This window comes from Anarhichas minor, unplaced genomic scaffold (assembly GCF_050575085.1).
Source record: "Anarhichas minor isolate MPS153535 unplaced genomic scaffold, ASM5057508v1 ptg000045l, whole genome shotgun sequence".
Classification (NCBI taxonomy): Eukaryota; Metazoa; Chordata; class Actinopteri; order Perciformes; family Anarhichadidae; genus Anarhichas; species Anarhichas minor.
The window spans coordinates 4,792,533-4,813,052 of NW_027466491.1; the positions used below are offsets into that span (position 1 = coordinate 4,792,533).

A 20,520-nucleotide genomic window follows, 5' to 3' on the forward strand; every position below is an offset into this window, starting at 1 on the left:
TCAGATACCATTAACTGTGGTTAACAAAACAGAGAGTGACACAGAGCAGGTAAACTGCAGCGATTATAGCAAAGAGCATAGTGTCCTGTCTGCCCCGTGGTAGAGATGGCACTCAGAGGGCTTCAGTTACACCAATAATTCACAATTTGGGTGATGGGTAGCGATGAGGAGGAGGGACTTTGGGAAAGGTAAACCTGTGGTCAATCGATGTGTGATCACACCGAGTTGGGCATTTTACTTTTGTTCGTCCGTGTGCTAGAAGGGTGCCACAACAACTGTGTGTCACACGCACACACAAAACAACACCTGTGATCCCCCTTCCTGCCCTTGTGATGGTCAAACACATAGACACCCGAGACCCACTAAAGTGGCATTTTGGTTATTTTCTCTCTGTCTGGGTACTATTCTCGTTTTGGCGACGTGACACTAATTCTCCAACAAAAAAAGGTGTGTGTGTGCGCGCCCGCCCTTGTGTGTATGTGACTGAAGCTGAAGGGAGCTGAAGTGAGCCGATTCTATCAGGCTAAGTGTGACAGGCCAATCTGTGGCCACCCATTTGCTCTGACTGGGAGGATGTCCAGGGTGTTAATGGATTTGTGCACACACACACGCACACTCACACATGAACACGCCGGCACCCACATGCGGACCATCTTCACACACACTTAAGATTGGATTTAAATTGCAAACACGATCCAAGTGGCAAATATCTGCATGGTGGCTGCTCACTGATAGCCCTAAATGTGTTGTTTACATCGATCCTGCTCCTTTATCTGAGATAATGTATTTTTAAATTAAATGATCTGCTAGAATACACCAAATGGTTGATTAGCTTTTGGTTAATTATGGAGTGTTAAGAGAAGGAGTTCAATACAAGATAATAATAAAATCTGGACTGAAGCATTACGCACTCATGCATGGCTGTGTGTGTGTGTGTGTGTGTGTGTGACTTTGCCTCTAACCTCTGGTTGGTGACCCATAACCCGTGAGAGTGTTACCTCTGTCTGCTAATGCACTTTCTACCCTGGAGACCTCAAACACATTCATCCTCCATTTCTCCTTCCTTCACTCGGCTGCACACAGACTCTTTTTCTCACTAAAACCATTTTAAGATCTCTGTCAATTTATCACATTCCAGCCATTCTCTTCTCTCTTAGAAGTTTGCATCCAAGGTGACCATCCTTTCTTTTCGTCTTCCTCTGGATTAACTATTCTCTATTCTATTCTCTACCTGTCTCAACATCCATCTCTTATTTTCTCAGTCTATCTGTCACTCCCCTCCTCTGTCCATCTTCTTTCCTTCCTCCCTTTCTGTTTCACCATGTTTCACTGCCCACGTCATGTCTACTTGGTGGCAGCAAGGATGAAGGTGCAAAATGTACTCAGTCTCCCTCTCACACACACACACACACACACACACACACACACTCTACCCAAGGGCTCGCACCAACACAAGAAACCAATTTTCAATTTACAGGGGAGTGGGAAATCTCCCTGCCCCCAGCAAGCATTATCTCCCACGTCAATCTTGAGGGACGAGGGTTTAACAGCAACTGGGGTGTGTGTGCATATGTCTGCATGTGAAAGACAGAAAGACAGAAAGCTTGAATCTAAGGCGAAAATAAACCCATTCAACAGTTCGCAGTCCAGTTACAATAACATAAGCTATCACTCTCCTTGTGTCAACTCCTGAAGTTTGGAGTGGTGCCCATGAGAGCCCTGGCAGTGCCCGCCAGTGTCTGTGCTCTCACCAGGCTCTGGTTTCAGGGCTGGTAAACAATGCCAGTGGGTAGGTTTGGTAATGGATCTAAAGGGGGCCGCTGGCACAAGGCCGAGCCCCAGGAAAGCAATCTGAGACTTGGCCTGGGTTGGCTAGAGGAGTCCCTGAATGCTCAAGGGCTGCAAGGGATGGAGTGCCGGGCATGGGCCCAGGCGTCATGGAGGTAGGGGAGGCTAACAACCCAAACACAGCACCCCCCAGACTGTCTGGTTAATATGTGTGAGGCTCTGTGAATGAATGGGGGAGTGAGAAAACAGTGTTTGTGTGGATGAAGAATGAAAGGGAAAACACGGATGCATGTAAGTTTAGGTGTGTGTGTGTGTGTGTGTGTGTGTGTGCGCATATATGCGTCTGCTAAGGTCCTACTCACATGTTGTGCAGGACACACCAGCCACAGTGGGGATCGCCAGATCCGAGACATTCACTGCAGGTTGAGTACTGACTACAGGCCTCCACTGGCACCCTTGACAGCTGCAGAGAAGCAAACATGGATTAAATAGGATGTAGAGTCAAAGGTCACATTTTTGTGTTAATGAACAAAGTGAAGTTAAGCTACAACAATATTAAAAGGAAACATTACCAGAAAACAGACAGAGGATGTGAAATAGAAAGGTTTTAAAGCTGCAGGGTATAAGTGGGTGATGGGAGGAATTTGAATATGATAAGAATATATCTGCACGCTTGCTTCAGATGTGTGTGTGTGTGTGTGTGTGTGTGTGTGTGTGTGTGTTTGCAGAGAGGGAGTGTGACAGAGAAAGAAAGGATGCATCTATGACAATGAATAAATGGAACAGGGGCATCAAAATACAATTTTCAATTACTTGCAAACTTACGAAACCCTCCTCAGGTTAGACAAGCATAATGAAATTATTTTCCGTGTACACCAGTAATGGCTTACTAGGAACACAACACCTCCAAAAGAGAGGGGAAATAAAAGTGTAGAGGGAGTTTGAAGCATTTGATAATCCATCTTTATGCTTCCTTACAAGTGCTGCATCTAATCCACTCATTACTAACTGTAAAGTTAGTTATGTGTGTTTTTGTGCTGTTCCTTCTTTAATGCTTCTATTGTTTCTGTTTTTACCATGTTAAGTGTCTTTGAGTACCTTGAGTGCTATACAAATAAAATGTATTATTATTATTATAAGCACTCATTTTCATGAAAATGTTACTGCTTGTCAGCTTCCATCTCTCCCCACTGGCTCCATATGGAAAACGTGGCCGCTTGGGAGAGCAGCACATCTATTATGGTCTATAGCCCTGCCAATTCAAACTGCCGTTGACTGGCACTGATTGGCATGGGCCTTGAGTGACCGAGAGCAAAGGCCAAAGCTGAGGTAGATCTCAGCTCTTGTCGCAACGGTAACAGCGCGATGCAATAATAGGTGTTTGCTGGGGCACTTTTGATTAATGAGCCGTCATTGGTGGATGACCGCTGTCACTCACGCTGCTCACCCGATGACAGCCCGGGAAAGAGAGATGACATCATCAGTGTGGGACTGATGTTGGGTTATTATGAGGGTAAAGCTGTGGTCTCGGTGTGTGTGTTTGTGTGCCTGCACACTAACTGGAATGCAAGTCTTGAAATACAAGTTTAAGATGAAGGTGAACAAGCATTGTTGCCTTTCTCTGCCACATAAACAGGAAGACACCAGATGGTCATACTATCACTGTGTACAAATAATAATACTTGTGTACTGTACAGTTAAACAGCCACTGGCCATATTTCTGCATACAAGAAAATCAGATGAAGGACAAGCATTTACAAGCTGACTACCACATATCGATGTATCCCCTTTAACAATACAGTTGTTGCCATGGAATTGGACAACAGTAGCCTTGTAAATAATATTACTTTTTAGGTCAGAACATGCACTCAACACCTGTGCAGCTTGCTGGGGAGGATGCAAATCTAGTTCCTTGCTGAAAGACACTATGGCAGTGATAAGGCGCACTCATTTAATCTAGGTCATTTTCAAATCACCTTGTGCGCCACCTCCAATAGGTGGCGAAGATCAATTGTTTTGGATCTTTATACCTCAGGATATAAGCGATGCAATTATACATGTCCTCGCTGCACATTTTACTAACTAAATTCCATATTTGAGGATATGAAAAGGACCATAATTAAACCATCCAATGTAGGGCATGACTGAACGTAACAAGAGATCAGGAACGCCTATATGCGTGGTGGAATCTCTTCAGCACAGCGTGGCACCGACGGCGGTTCACTCTGTTGGATGCACAGACTATCAGACAGCACATCTCTGGCTGACAGCCCCCCCGCTCTCTCTCTCTCTCTCTCTCTCTCTCTCTCTATCTCAAATAAAAACTCACACTCAATACACAACAATTTTGCACACACTCATGGTGGGAATCATATTTCAACATGTGTGCACGCAGATGCGTCTGGACCACAAAGATTCCTACTATCACTGAAGACAGACACTGACACTATGGAGATACTTTAAAAACACACCACTACATCATTCTCTCTCCTGTTCGCTACATTTAAGTCTCCACTGTGTATCTCTACAAGCACTATAAATAGCATACTCAGGCAGACATGTGCGCACACACACACACACACACACACTGAAACAGATTCAAACACAGCTGAATGAATTCAGAGGGGGTGTATCTCCTTGTCAAAGTCAAGAGGAATCCTGCTCGCATGCTAGTACAGATTAAAAACAACGCAAGTGAATCTTTGCGTGTGTGCGCTTTGGGAGGAAAATAAATGGCCAGTATGTTTCGCCCTCCCTACTGTGTACAGACGTATTTGCATTAGGTAGATAAAGGGAATGAGTTTGAGATGGAATCGGAGAGATAGTGGTGCAAGTGCGCGCGCATCAAATTCAACACGGATCCTCGTTGCATCTCACATGATAGAGTCCCTCCCTCCCGTCACTCTCCACCAAGCCTGCTCCATCCATCCTAAGATCTACCACTGTCTCAGCCCACTGCCAGCTAAATAACCAGGTAGTCACGAAGGAGAAAGGCCATTGTGTTAGCCTATGGAGGGATTTCAGCTGCCAAAGCCTTATCATGAGAGTGTATGAAACCGCAATCTCCCTGTGTGTGCGCGTGTTTGTGCGCGCGTGTTTATGTAATCTACGCAGCCATGTCACCGCATCGAGTGGTTTGTCACCTCGTGATCTGCCATAAAAGCTAAGCACCCACACAGAACTGTAGCAAACAATGCCGCCATATCTGAACGCTTTATAATTTAACACTTCATCGGTGGCAGATATGCCGATACACACACCACCCACGTGTACACACATATACAACAAAAAAACACACATACGGATTTAGACTTTGGAGAATGGAAGAGACCTCCTGATGCCTATCAAGGCCTCAGATGCCTGCCTCTGGGGAAAATGGTTTTCTCAACAGATAAAACACACACACATACAAAAACAAACACACTCCACATTCAGAGCCCAGCAGAAGCAATGGGTGCCAATGTGAATCCTCTGTTCCAGAGCGCGGATCCTGATATCATTCATTCTCCCTGGCTGTCTGTCTTTCTCTGTCGCTCAGACGCTCTGAGGTGTGTAAGATCATACATTCATCATCTCTCCAAAGCCTCCGTTCTCTATCTGGCACACACACACACACACACACACACTCTAGCAGGCCACACTTTTGTCCCCTCTTTTATCAAAAAAAAATTGAGGGATTTGGTGGCTAAACGACCCAATGCACCCCTTGTCTCTCTCATCTCGATATCGCATTCATTTCATGCAATCTTCTTCGTCGGCTTTGCCAGAGAGGCAACCATTATGTCTCACTGTCTCTTCTCTATGGCTGGGCTATCATATCAGCAGGGATAAATACAAAGGATGGGGTGCATGGCATTTATAATTCCCTCCTGTTTCAGGTGAGCAAATGACATCCATTACACCCTGCACTCTCCCTCCTTTCACAATGGGGAGAGATGGGAGCTGCTGAATATAATCGCACTTTTAAAAAAGGCCAAGATCACAGAAGAACTTGATGCCTTAATGTGTGGGGAGAGAGATGAAGACGTACTTGATCATTTACTGTGGTGGCACAATGGCGTCAAATTATATATACAGTATATAAGTGTGTGTGTGTGTGTGTGTGTGTGTGTGTGTGTGTCTGTGAAAAATGGGTTTCAAAGGAAGAGAGGAGGAAGAGTCTTCGCTTTAAGTGTATTCAGAATTTGCACTTCAATATCTTCATCATTACACTGAGGAGATGATAAAGCCTGACTTTGTTTTTCTTTCCTCTCCTCTTCTTTTCTCTCCGTCTCCCCTCCTCTTACACAATGCCAGAGGCCTTCGAGTCAACCTGCAGTGGGAAAGCGATCATTTAATAAATCTGCGGAGACTTTTATTATCAACTAATTCTTCTGCCTCATCCCTATTCCTCTCTTTATCCTACTCTTTTCCTGCGCCCTCCACTTGTAATTAAACAGGGATTGCACCTGCAGCTAAACTCTACCACTCCAAATGAACAGAGAGAGAAATGAAAGTGATAGCCCAATCCTGCCTCACAGCCTGTAGGGCACACTGAACTTCTCTTATCTTTCCTCTTCTTCCCCCAGGCTAGCTTCGTCTTTTTCTCCTTCCCTGGTGTGAGTTTGTTCATTAGTTTGGCACAATGCTGGCGCTGCATCACTATTATTGGCCTATTGGAAGACATTCATTAACATAATGTGGTTAACTGTATGTAATATAATGTTATTTAGTCATTTTTAGCTATTTTGGAAGTAAGCAATGTTGTATGCATGTGTCAAAGATACATTTTTTCCCATCAGCCTGCCACCATGCGTAGATGCTCTTTCAGTGCCCGTAGATATCCAGGGTGGGTCTTCTATTCTCTTTGCTATCTATCAGCGAATGTGGTCCTGTTTATTCCTTCGTTCATCTACTGGTGCCTCTCTCTTCCTTGTCCTCACATGTCCCACCTCTCTCCTCTCCAGTTGGATTGAGGACAGATTGACGTGGGAGTCAAATGAAGCGAGGGACACATCAACGACCCGCTGCTTCGTCACAGCTGACGCACCGCTCAATCCGTCAACCACCAACCAACGGTGTTATATCATAAACTCAGTTAACAGAGCGGGCCAGCGGCTGCAAGCGCAATATTGTTTTCATTTGAGGTTCTCGGAGGTCAAATGAGAAAGCCATCCATTGCGCTGTCAGGATTGTCAGCGCATGACAAACGACTCGGATACAATCAATCATTTTCACTTATCTTTCCATTCCAAAGAGGGTAAGCCCCCCCCCCCGTCCACAAAAAGGCAGTTAAACAAGCTTCAGGCAGTTTACTAATAACGGCTTACAGATTAGAATTTCCTGCATGAGGAATGCTTTGCTATATTTTTACCATCTGTCATCTTCGGTATGTCTGTGCTTACCAAATAAGCAACAAAAAGCAGCGGGATGCTAAGCTCAGCTACAATAAACTCATACAGCAGAACTCGCCCTAATCATGCTAATGTTGCCCCATTACTGTCAGTCAACAGCGCTAGAACCATGCAGAAGACATAACGGATGCCAAGGTAAAGTGCATTTAAGATGTGGGGTTAGGTCTGACCCTTCACTGCACAAACATGATTTGCATTTAGTCAGTACTGTCATTTCTCTTTCCATTGGCAGGTGCTTGAAGTGTAGCCACACACACACACACACACACACACACACCTACACAAGCTAATTTTGCACATCATCTTGCCCTGGGGCATAGCCTGGGTAAAAGCAAGGGCTGTATTACTCAGACAGAGTGCACCGTTTGGACTGTTTCCAGGCAAGACATTGACAGGAGATGCTGATGATGACTCATATGAATGACACATTTTATAAAGTGTCGGTGTGTAGTATAGTATAATAGGGCTTATAGATTCACAACTGGTAGCTACAGGGAAACAGAGAAAACCACTCGATTCAGACAAAAGGTAAAAGGTAGTTCTCTCCAACCTTGTCTGCCCCGATCTATTTTTTGGAAGTGCGTCAGGCAGATATGACTGCAACACATCAGCTCTGTTCACTTGCCTTGTTAGACCACAGCAGCCTGCAGCTAAACTGGGACACAACATAATATGCACACATCTAAACACCTTCATAACTCACAGCCTAACACTAGAGGGGTGAGGAAGCCACACTATATAAGGGATGTGGTAAAAAGTTCCCCCCGCTGATGGAAAATTAAAGGATGCTGGTATTAAACATCTTTGATGAGATGCAAAGACGCGATACTTCCACAAATGAGCTTGTCGGATTTCCCCGAGGGGGTTCAAAACAGAAAAAAAAGCATTTGACTTTGAACGATCTCACCCCACTATAGTACACATTTTCAATAATTCACACTTACAGCTCTGAATTTGCTACACTGAATATAAATAATTAACGCCACGAGTGTGGCAGTCGCAGCACTTTCGAGCAACAGTTTATATGCTGAATCTAAAAACCTTGGTAAGTGTTGGAAGACTTATAAACCATGTTGGAACATACTTGATAAGACATACCCTCTAACTAACTGAAGAGTTGATGGCAGGATAAGTTCATGCGTTTGCTATGTATATGTTGCTGGATGGTATTGGTATGACTATGGGAACATTGGAGGATGGATCGAATGACTAAGACACAACCAAAACAACTTGAACTGCTCCCAAATGCCCTGGAAGCCATGTCAATTTGCATAAATGTACTCATTGTATTAGCATTGTAGATCCCAACATGCACTAAATACACTTAGTCATGCTATCTAATGGTTGTATGCATTACAGAGCAGAGAAGGCTACACAAATTAATTCATGGTAAACTTGCAAAATTCATATAAATAGATGTGTTTCTGGTTCATTTGGAGAATTATTTTCTTCTTTTTACGAAACGGGTTAAAAGGGGACAGTTCATACATACATTGGACCTATGGTTGAAAGAAAATAGTTACTATATGAAACTGCTCACAACAAGTTCTGTGGATTATCTTCAATAACTGGGTCATGATTTCTGGAAGATGTCGCTGTTGAGTTTTTCAAATGTATTCATGCTTTGAGCACCACAAGCTGAGTGACATATAGTCTCGTTATATTTGAGAGAAGGCAGACAAATCTCTACGGCCAACATCTCAAAAACTAGGCAACTCGCACCAAAACTATCAAGATTGATAAATAGCACTACAGGTAAGAAGAAAAAGATGTATTTTAATTTTGGGTTGGACTGTCCCTTTAAGCTTTTGTTTTTAATACTGATGTTTGCTTTTTGGAATGTTAAAGATAAACAGGGAGGAACGTGGACATTAAAACGGTAACATAAGCTATACATATCCCCCACCTCGTGCAATTCTTTGTGCTAACTTCCCATTCCATTGTTGACTTCAATAACTGGAAGGTTTTTCTCCCCTCTACAATAATTTCATGGCTCCTACTAAAACTCAACGCTTTGTAAGTGTGTGATTTGTACTTTTAATTTACATACTGCACTAACCGTGAAATGATCCCCCAGCCTCCACTGACACCGCCTCGTTCATTCTCCCCAGATGTCCTCATTGTGGTTGACGGATGAACCAGTGTTAACAGGACAGTAACATAGTAGTGAGGAACAGCAGCAGCTAATATTAACAGTGGGATTGACCTGCCCCTGTCGCTCAAACACCAACCCTAACATCCATAATCACGGCCCATTCTATCATCTGACTGTCCTCTTTGTACCAGAACATTTATTTAACCCACTAATAGGATGACTTATGACTGTGTGTGTGTGTGTGCGTATATTAGAGAGGGAGATCCAATTAGAGGACAGCCAATCACTGGATTAATGAGAGAGTATGGATGACAGATTACTCTGCTATAAGGAATGGGGAATAAATTGAGGATTGGGGGTGAAGTGGGGTAAAACCGACAAAGGGTAGTGATTAGAAATGAAATAAAGATGGAGAGAAAGGCGATAGAGAAAGAGGAACAAGGCCCACAAAAGCCTGAATCCTCATCTGCTTTACAAATCCCTTTAGAAATGAATAGGGGTTGTAGGAGCAAAAAAATCTATAATCCTGAAAGAAAAACAAATCTAACAAAGAGGACAGTCACAGGATGGAGGAAGGAAAGAAAGAAAAGAAAAATTGATTGAAAGGATGGAAGAGAAATGAAATGAAGGATGAGAAAAATACAACAACTAGGCTGTGGAGAGCATTTCATGCAGTACAGGATACTGCATGGGTATGTTAAGCTTTCTTCTCTAATGAGTGTAGAATGTGACACAGACACGCAGGGTACAGTGTTACTCAGCATGATGCCCCTGCCTGGAGCTGGGCACACTTCTCCATCAAGGTGTGCCAGTTGCCACATTGTAATTTATTCATGGCTCATTATCATCACACCAACATGACAATAGACTGATTGTGCCCATACATTATCAGACCGGCTTTTAGTCCTTGTGGACCAAAAGTAATCATGTTCATATTCTTCCATTTTGTGATGGGAAGTGATGATAGTCAAGTTTTCGCTAACTCACAAAATACTACTTTTTTCTACTGATAAAAAAAAAAAAATGACTGAGCCGGGAAATCTTTTTATAGCCAAAGTAATTATGTCTATTTAATCCACTTTGTGATAGAGAGTGATGATTGCAGTGAGGACAGGGTTTGCATTTGTTTAGCGTTAAGGAAAAGGAAACGATTACGGAGCCTTTTCTCAATTGCTGGGATCAGAAATATAAGCAACACAAGTCAGTCACAGTTATTATGGTCTCCGGTTCCTACCCCCCTCTACTTCAGGTGCACTTGCTCAAACCACACCCATCTTCGTACTCTGCCTTCATTTTGTTCTCAACTACAAACCTGTAACACAAGAATCGCACAATGCAGCACAAGTTTCTGCCATATCCGGAATGATCAAATACCTATCCCTATCTAATCCACTTTCTCTGTCCCTCTCCTCCTCATCCTCTCTCTCCCTCCAACATCACAGTCCGACCCTCATGATCCGGTACTGGACTCTCTCACCAGCCAGGCTCCAGAGGAGGTCTGTCTCTTGGTCCACAGCAGCAGGAGAGGAGCTGTATCGACTAACTTTGTTCTCAGCCTCCCGTTGTGGGGCCCCCCTCCCCTCCCCTCCTCTCTTTCTATCATGCGTCTCCTCTTTCTGTATTTCTCCCTTGTTCCATCTATCACACCCTCTCTGAGTGTCTGAGTCCCAGGCCCCCGGAAACAGCAGGTGGCCTTCTGCTATCGACCAGCTCAGGCTGCTTTAATAGCGTTTGCCACCACTGGGAATTTGGCATGTGCACGTGTGTTTGTACAAGCTGTTACTGTGAACCACCACTCTGATCCAGCAGGCAGTACGGTTAAAAAAAAACATGTACGGCTGACCACAACATGACCTTTAAACTTGGCTGTTTGCGTGAGGTTCGCAAACAGCCAACACAAGAAATTCAAAATTACATTTATCCATGATTAATCTAAAAAGATGGATGTTAGTATCTTTATTTATTTGTTTTCTAGCACATGCTGTGACCCTCTTTGACATTTAATAAAACTTGTTTCGACTCGAGGCAACAGCATGACAGGGTATAATTCAGCTTACAGTTTACAGGGAAACCTTCGATAATCAACTTGCTGGAGAGAAGATTGTGAGAACAAACCCGCGATGCCAAAATATTGTTCTCCACATTTGAGATGAAGCAATTTGCACTCATCTCCTTGAGTGATTGCAGACACTTGGAAACAGTGCTGTGTTTAACAGTAAATCAGGACGGGTACTGCTGGTAATACAGCAGTGATGAACTCATGACCTCTACTGACTCAAGAAAAGGGAATGACTGGTGGAATGAATTATTCGAGTTGCATTCATTCACTTATTCAATCAATTCACAACACTTATTTGTGTTCTATAAACCGTTCAGCATTAAAGGAGTATGTGTTTGTGTGTATGTGTTCATTAACTACTTTCTATATTTGTGTGTATGGTAATTCCCAGATGTTCTTCCTAAACAGTTAGTGGAGGTCAGCCCTCTAACTAGGCTAATAGACTTAATACTATGAAGGCCTAACACACATACACACGCGCACACACACACACGGGACCACTAACAAAACTCACTCGGTTGCTGTATTCAATATAAGCTAATTGGCATGCAAATTAAAAATGCTAAATTTGTAACACGATGTTGGGCGATAATAGCGAGACAAAAAGGAATCCAACATAATGGGAAGAAATGGAAATGAAGTATTCTTGATAATTCATTTGTTATTCTGTAATATCTTCTCTAAGCCCAATTACACGCACTACAATCCAAAAGGAGAGAAAAAAAAATAACATTACTGATTAACAGATTAATACAAAAGAGGGATTGGATGTAACTGGATGCCGTGACAAAATAGCATCCTAAATGTCCTTATTCTGCTCACTTGTGTCTCTCCCTCCTTTCCTTTCCTACTCTCTCTGCAGCAGGACAGACTGAGACCTCAGGAGAGGCTGCATTTGAAAAGGGCACCTTCTACTCACCGTCTGCCTGATATATAAAGTGTTATCAGGGAAATCTGGGCTCTTAAAATGTGCTCGTATTCACGCACGTACACACAAACAAACTGCGCTACACATTAGGAAATACTGACAGTTTCATGGTGCCAGAGAGGTCGATAATCCGCTGGAAGCTGCAGACAATATACAGGAGCCACTAGGCTATCGCTGCCAACCAAACAGCAGTGGCCTTCTGTGATTACGCGTGGCAGGAGATGAAGAGAAGGGAGAGGGGGGGGATGATATGCATATTATCTGAACTCAGAGCTTTTGCCATATTATTTCTAACAGTCACATTAATAATGATAACCAATAAATGGGGATATACTGAACTGAAATGAGAGAGCTCCACAATGGATTCACTGGTTTGGCTTTAACGATTAGATTACCATCCCTTTAACAGTGCATGATGAAACGATAATGCTTGTGCTGAATGGTAAGAAGTCTGTGTGTTTACTATTCAAATACTTATCCAGCTCTTCATTTTATTAGATCGGGGCGTTGGACTTTTCTGTTTGCCACTGCATTTTATCAAGTTAACTTTTAATTGTCTTCTTTATTTTATTTTATTTTTATAATCCTATTTATGTGTGTCTTTTTATGTTGCACACATTGCATTGCCTTGCTGTCGAAAGGTGCTACACTGATAGATGTGCCTTGGCTCGTCTTGGCTACTGTACATGTATTACATATAATGCTCTTACACGCTCTTAGCCGTGTGTCCTTTTGTGTGCAATATACAGAGAAAGTGAAAACACAGTGAGTCATGGCTGTGTGCGCATTTATGTGAGCGCATGGACTTTTCATGGTGCTATTTTAGCAAGGTTTTGCCTCTGATAGAGGTGTTCGCAGACTCACTGTGTCTGTGACCATTACACAGAGTGCTGCTATTTCGCACCACATTCCATGTCATCAAAGGTACTAAGAGAGATAGTGTGTGTGTGGGAATCTGCGCACAGACATACACACCACAACACACACACAAGTGGAGTGAGACCACTCTCGCTATAATTCAACACATTTATTCACTCCAACTCTACCCTCACAGTCAGTTCCTATAAAAAAGACTTGGTCATAGAACCCAACAGGCTATCTAATCCCTTTCTCTCCTCCCGCCAGGCTGTAATGAAATCCTCCACGCTACACCAAAGGTTATTGTACCCTGTGACATAAGAAAATGATAAATGCCAGTGGTTATGATATTGACTCGGCAGGGGGGGGGGACTTCTGATGTGCGAGTGTCTAACCTGGGTCTCAGACATGACATAGAGGTAGTGGTGGTCAGAAGAGAAGGCCATGTCTCGGAGGATGGGTCCATTCTCCACCGCCTGCACAGTCTCGTACTGCTGCGCACGAGAGGAGCCGTCGACCCGGATCTGGAAAAACACAGAAGCATATTAAGAATTCATATATTTAATTGCTGCATGATCACTGTGGCGCTCACGTCGCTTCACAGGTATTACAAGAATAACAGCGTTTAAAGAAAGAAACATTCAAAACATTGAATGAAGTATAGTATCACACCTGCTACTGAGATTTATTGAATCAGTGCCAACCGCATAGAAACAACAACGTTACTATTTTAACTTTACTGATTGAGGAAAAGACAACTGAAGATCCCAAACAACTTCCTCTTCGTCTTAGAAGCAGCTGTAATAATTAAATAGTAAATGACGGGACTGAAAATACATCATGTGTTTAAAGAATAGCTGAGGTTAAACAGAAGCAAAGTTAGAAAGAGTAATGTTGCCCTCCACAAGGAAGGACTTGGCAATTGAACAAAGTCGACATCTAGGACCAAGAAATGCGCAATTAGGGATCGAGGTATCATGAAAAAGGTACTTTTGAAACCAATTATTGACTAAATTGCCAATCAACCACATACAGCCTTAGGACGTTCCCATGCATCATGGCTTACTGTGCTGTATCTGAGATGCTCATCTTTCTCTATCACCGTTTCAGACATCCAAAAGTGATTACAGTAATAAGGCATCTGGGCTGGAGGTGTGGTTTGTGAGCCCCTCGGTGTGTTTACTCAGCAGAAAGTGCATGGAATTGGCCCCACGCACACTTGGTGGCCGGATGGAAGTGTTCGGGGTGGTGCCCGAACATCTGCTTACATCGTCACACACAAACAAACGCAGAGGGTGTGTTCCAAATGATCCTCTCAAAATCTGGTCCTCTGGCGGTAATTTCCCACCAACAAACAGCTTTGACACGAACCGACGCAAGCAACTTTCAGCACCCAGTAGAATACACGCTCTCTCACTCACACACACACACACACACACACACACACAACCACACACACACACACACACACACACACACACACACACACACACACACACACACACACACACACACGTGCAGGCTTGCAGGCTTGCGGACAGGTGTGAAGCAAGTCTCGTTAAAGTTGTGATGACTCTTGGTAGTTCTTTGTGCTCTGCAGCACTTAAGGGTTCATGGGTAAAAGGCATAAACAGGAGATAATTGGACAGGAAGCAGATGGTCGGGTAGACAGGTGAGTCACTTTATGATTAATTCATAATTAATAAAGCTCTTGAAAAGGTCAAGAAGGCTTAACCGTTCTACGTTTATAAACTGAACCCTTTAACAAAGTTGTGCTGTACCCACTGACAACAAAACAGGCCTTCGTTAGGGACCAACTTTACTTCAAGATCTGTAGTTAAGAAAATATCAACAAGTCAAATCAGAATATTTGAAGAGAAATAGCTTTTTGGTGTGCCATGCTTCATAGAGGACAACAAGAATTCTTTCACCATTATGTTTATTATATAATCAATATTAGGTTTATCCTGCAGTGAACCAGGAACCAATCTAAAACCATCCACTGCTTCACTATAGTCCAACGGAACTTTTCTTTGTCGTTGCTTCAACATCAATCAACGGTTGTACAGAAAAGACAGAAACTTGAGAGCACAGGCTGCAGTATACGTCCTGCCCTACCCCTGCTGCTTCTACCGATATCCAGTTTCACAACATGACATTTCTTTAAACAGGCACCATCTTTCACCCTGATTTCACCCGACACTCCCCCCCCCCCCCCCTTTTTCGGTTCTCAGTCGTTCTTCCTCTCTCGCTCTGCCTCCTGCTTGGCTTGTGATCCGGATCTCAAAGGACCAGAAGTCTGCGTATCAAAGCCTCGCACTTTCACTGGGAACCATTGTATGCTCTTGGGTCAGTTGTAAAGAACAGAACAGAAGGCGAATAGGATAAAGACAGAAAGAAAAGAGGGAGGTAGGAAGAAAGAAACTTCCACGCGAGCCAGAACCAGATTCAGCAGGTGGGGTTATCTAATCTGCCTGATCGGGTGAGTTAATTTGAGGCGCTGTGCGTATGCGCACTGTACCCAGCATGTGTGTGCATGTGAACGTATGCGACGATGTGTGTGTATCAGCTTACCGCCGCTGCATATGAGGGAAGTGTCAATTGTCAAGCAGAGTTAAAAGGACAGAGAGTCTACGGCAAAGGCTGAATATAGAGTTTTATTGTGTTGGGACGGATCCACGGTCACCAGGGAGTGGAGGGGCTTCAAGGGGAAGCTCCTGTGTATTATCCCTCAATCTGACCACCAACAAAACAAATGAGCCACCAGGGAGTGCACAGCACGTCCGCAAGCAAGCAGCGCAGGCACACTGGGACTTGGAGGGGAACACGCAAGGGAAATTGCCTGTTTAAAACCAAAGCCCAGTGGACCTATTTGGACAATAATTGGCACAAGTATTTAATAGCAGTTCCCTTTATTTGTCAATCAACACAGCAGTGTCCATCCTGGGCTTGCAGCAGACTACATCTCTCCTGATATCAAACTATGTACTCTAAAGGAATATACAATATAAAACCCCCTTCAGTGTGCATAACCCTGAAAAACAAAATGAAGTAAACAGCTAGCGAATGGTTTTTGCTACTACAAAAACAAACACCAACTAAAAAACAACTCGGTGTAGACTGAACACAACCGATATCTTAACTCCCTTAAATGAAAAACCAAAGCTAATGATGTTTTTGTAATAAAACAACTAATCCTAGCTTCATTGTCAGCAACAGTAATTATCAATATATCTTAAAGTGATTTTTTTATCAGCTTAAAATCATTAAGGCAGCTACAGTGGTGCTAGCCAATATTATCTGATTTCTTTTCAACAGTAATAAAGTGGATTAGCTGCTCTATGCTAAATGGATTACAATGCTAATCTCTGCTATCACATTAGCACCACACAATAGACATTCACTGCCAGACAGACTTCATTTAGCCTCGGAGTAGTGGGAAGGTGAGAGATGCATTGGGCCCACGCATAAATGCACACATGCAAATAAGTATTGTGTTCACACAAGCTTATTGCGTGTAAAAAAAAACATTGGCATTTCACTCCCTCTTTCTCTTTCACACGCTTACACTCTCAAACACACACACACACACACACACACACACACACAGGCTGTCTGGCTGTAGCTACTCATATGGTAATGTCGGATACTCTGGGGAGGGTGGCAGGAGTTACTGGTGCTTTTGACTCACAGAGCACACTTCCTCAGCCCTGCAGAATGTGTGTAGTAAACATAGCTCTGTCTGTGTGTCTTGATCCGTATGTGTGTGCATCTGTGGGATAAATCCACGTTATACCTCAGATCATACAGAGGAAATCCTGCTCCTGCATAAAGCGACCACCCTGGCCATAAACTGTATCCCCCTAGTGGCGTTGAGGTATAACTACACTAACACCATCACTGAAGACAGAAATAAAGGCTGCGGCTCCTGCAGTAAAAAGGCAGTGTATGTAATCTTAACTGTGGTAGAGACAGAAACACTCAAAGCAAATAGCATTGATGGAGTGTCTTTCAAGCTAATTAGATTACCACTAAAGTAGAACAGAATGTAAGGGCAGTGTTGATGTATCAGAAATACGGACAACTGATGACTTCAATAACAGTTTCAGTGTTACAGCTCTGAGAACAACAAATGTGACCGTATGTGCAGATGGTATTTCTGCTTCGAATCTGTCAATGAAAGATAATGTGCCCAAAAGTAACTATCTCTCTCTCTCCATGTGGCTAACAGCTAGCAGAAGGTGTGATACAGAAAGGGAAGCCATTCCGGTGTGAAAACCACAGGAGTACCCTCTCTCAGTTTCCTGGTATTGGCACTGTACAAAGCACTTCCTCCGATTCTGCATGGAATCCACATTGAAGCAGGTGAAAATCATTACTAGTCTTACACATCTGAGCACTTCTATTCATTTTCGATATGAACTGGTATGCCATTATGCAGAAACTACTTTACATCAAGTGGTGAGATGGATTTTCTACATTTTAGAAGGAAGTCTGGTCAATCCTCAGGAGACGTAAAACATACTGCCGTCTATGTGTTAATGTAGATGGTGGTTGTGGCTGAGCAGGAAACACAACTACCCCTTCTGGACGACACCACATTGGGGAAATAGCACATTGAAAGTGCGCTTCCTAAATCATACAATAACTGAAGGGTTGGAACACTGTGTGTGTTTCTCAGTGAGGACTGTGCGAGTGATTGGAGAATTGTGTCCTTGCCTGCTATGGCGTGGGTTTTTGGGGCGGCAAAAAAAGGAGGGCTAGTCACACAGAGTTGCAGTCTGTTCAGCATGGCATCCACACTAACACGCCATGGCTGGAACACACACCATGACCAACATGCTGGCTGGTGGAAGCCAGAATAAGCTGCTGACTATAGTATCACTGTGGTCTGACATAGGCCACGCAGCCACAGTGAGGTGAGTGGGCTGGAGCAGAATGTCATCCAAAGTCACACAGCATGCTGGGAAAGTTAAATTACCACAACACTTGTGTGAGGATTTCCATCAAATCCCTGAGACATGCATGGGCAAACCCAATGTCAGTGCCAGCAGTACTGCAGTCAAAAAGAGTGGTGAACCTATTTCTGCTGGCGGTCCACATGGTAAGCATTGCTCCAAAATGAATCTACGACTAACAACTATGGTTTTGCAGTGTTATGATTATGTTGCAACTTCAATACTAAGGAACTGTGGTTAATAATGTTGAACTGCAGACAAAAGTAAATCATGTTGTAAATGTCTATTAGAGCAAAACTACTTCCTTGTTTGCATTTAACTGCCATATATGTGTATACAATTCGTTTTACAAAGCAATGAATGAAAACGGATATTTAACTGCATTTACTTTTATTTCCATTATTAAATAAGTGGCTAGATATTTGGGGTAAACTGTTTTCAGCCTGTTGCTTTTCACTATTGGCCTCAAACGGGGTCAGATCCTTCGATCTCAGCAATGAGATTGGAGACCATCTGAAATGATATGTACAACATTTAACCTATTTAGAATGTTTTCTGCGTTGATTTGTCATTTTCAACAAAAAAAAAAAACTTGGAACACCATTTGGTGATTTAATTTAAGTCCAAAAGCACAATCAAAACGTGCAAATGAGGGTCTCCTGTGTAAGCCCTTGGGTCCCTATCTGTTCAAGATATCAATCAGAAACAATTTGGAGCATCAACAGCATAGCCACATGCCAAATGCCGCTGTAACCCGACCTGCCACACTATGCTCAGGTTTCGGCCCTCTTTGTCAAACCACAGCAGTGTTAGGTATTCAACCAGGCAAGGCAGGACACGCAATAAGAGCCTAGGAAGAGAGACAGCCAGACAGACGGAGACAACTGAGAAGAAGATTTACTGTGAAAGAGACATGGAGAAAAGAAACAACGCATCGTCACTACATAATGCCAATATGTCTCTCCACGCATTCTATTCATACCGACAGCAATACAATGGTGGCTGTCTGATTGGCCAAATCTGTCCGGCTCACTGAAACATATGGCAGACAGAAAGAAAGAAGGGGGGGGGGAGGAGGTGGAGAGAATAACAGAAGGAAAGGGGGCAAGGAGGCGGACTGGATCCATCTCTCAGTGTCAATCAATGCCAGGACAAACCCTCTACTTCCACGTTCAATACCTCAATATATAGCTTTAGGCGAGATGGACTGGTGCGAGACTAGTGGGGGAGTGTGGATGATTTGACATTAATCTCTGGGTATTAACGAGGATGTGCCACACTAATGCGGGATGCCAGGCTGGCCGTGTTGTATTGCAGAGAATCACATATGATTCACTGTTCATCCCAAAGATTTATTATAAACAATAAAAGACGGACACATGTTTTTTTCTATTCTGTCTGAGAGGAAGACTGCCCAGAGAGGAGTGCACTAAAGACATGTGGTTTCTTAAAGGAGTACTGCAGGTGACACATGAATGACTAATGCCGTGGTACTTCTACATTTACAATGTCATTTGACATAGTATTTTTATGTTTTACGACGAGCTATAATAGAGACATCTTGCATTTACCCAAAGCTACAACATGAACTCAATGCTTTACGGCTTTCCTTTATGGAAGTAAAATATTCATTCAGTTCATTAAAGGCACTTTAAATATCCCCCCTTCCTTCCTTCCTTCCTTCCTTCCTTCCTTCCTTCCTTCCTTCCGGTTTGACTTCTTTCTATAGGAGGATGAGTGGGCAAAAAAAAAAACAGTGTGGAACTGAACTCATTCTGTGCTTTAATTCACTATTCTCTGTTTTATGTTTGCGATTAGGCATATCTCCTACACAGCAGGATTTTAATTAATGCACCCCCCCCCCCCCCCCCCATGCCTGCAGTGTGAGGGAAGGTGCTTTGTGGGTGCAAAAACAGAGACATGTCATTGTTAGCAGGTAAATTAACCACAAAGACTTGCATCGGCAGAGTCGAGCCTTGGCAGAAATTTGATCTCTACAACGGCCCTCCTGTCGGGTTTGGGTTTATTGAGGTTAATCCTCTGCAGATGTTATATTTTGGGTAGGTTGTTTCGGAGCAGGAGGTTAAAAGAAACCTCTGGAAAACGTCCACAACTCGATGCTATGAGATGAAAGTGGTAGAGCTAAGACTAATTAGGGGTTGGCCTGGGCGTGTCAAAGCAGCAGCAATACAAAGTAACTAAGTAAATACAGATATGTCACACGTTTTGTGAGTGAGGGAAGCATGCAGGCACTTGTGTTTGTTTCTATTGGTGCAACTTTAGTCTCCACAACCTCACATCTGGGATCTGACACTATAGCAGACAGAGCCGCCGGGGGACTCCTGGCTCAGTGACTGACCGTTGTGGCATTAAAGGTGTGGTACCTGTTAGCCTGCAGGTCCACGCGGCCTACTAATCTAACCTTATCCCCTGCTGAGAGA

General features: G+C 43.4%; 1 protein-coding gene across 1 annotated transcript in view; it reads right to left on the reverse strand.

Annotated features, from left to right (window-relative positions):
• The window catches only part of plxna4 (plexin A4), a 182,092-nt gene that overhangs the window by 68,500 nt on the left and 93,072 nt on the right, over nucleotides 1–20,520 (reverse strand). The window contains exons 3-4 of the mRNA XM_076111514.1: nucleotides 13,517–13,645; nucleotides 2,151–2,251 (exon numbers count right to left, since the gene is read on the reverse strand). Of these exons, the coding sequence (XP_075967629.1) occupies nucleotides 2,151–2,251; nucleotides 13,517–13,645 (230 nt within the window). The remainder of the gene's footprint in view (nucleotides 1–2,150; nucleotides 2,252–13,516; nucleotides 13,646–20,520) is intronic.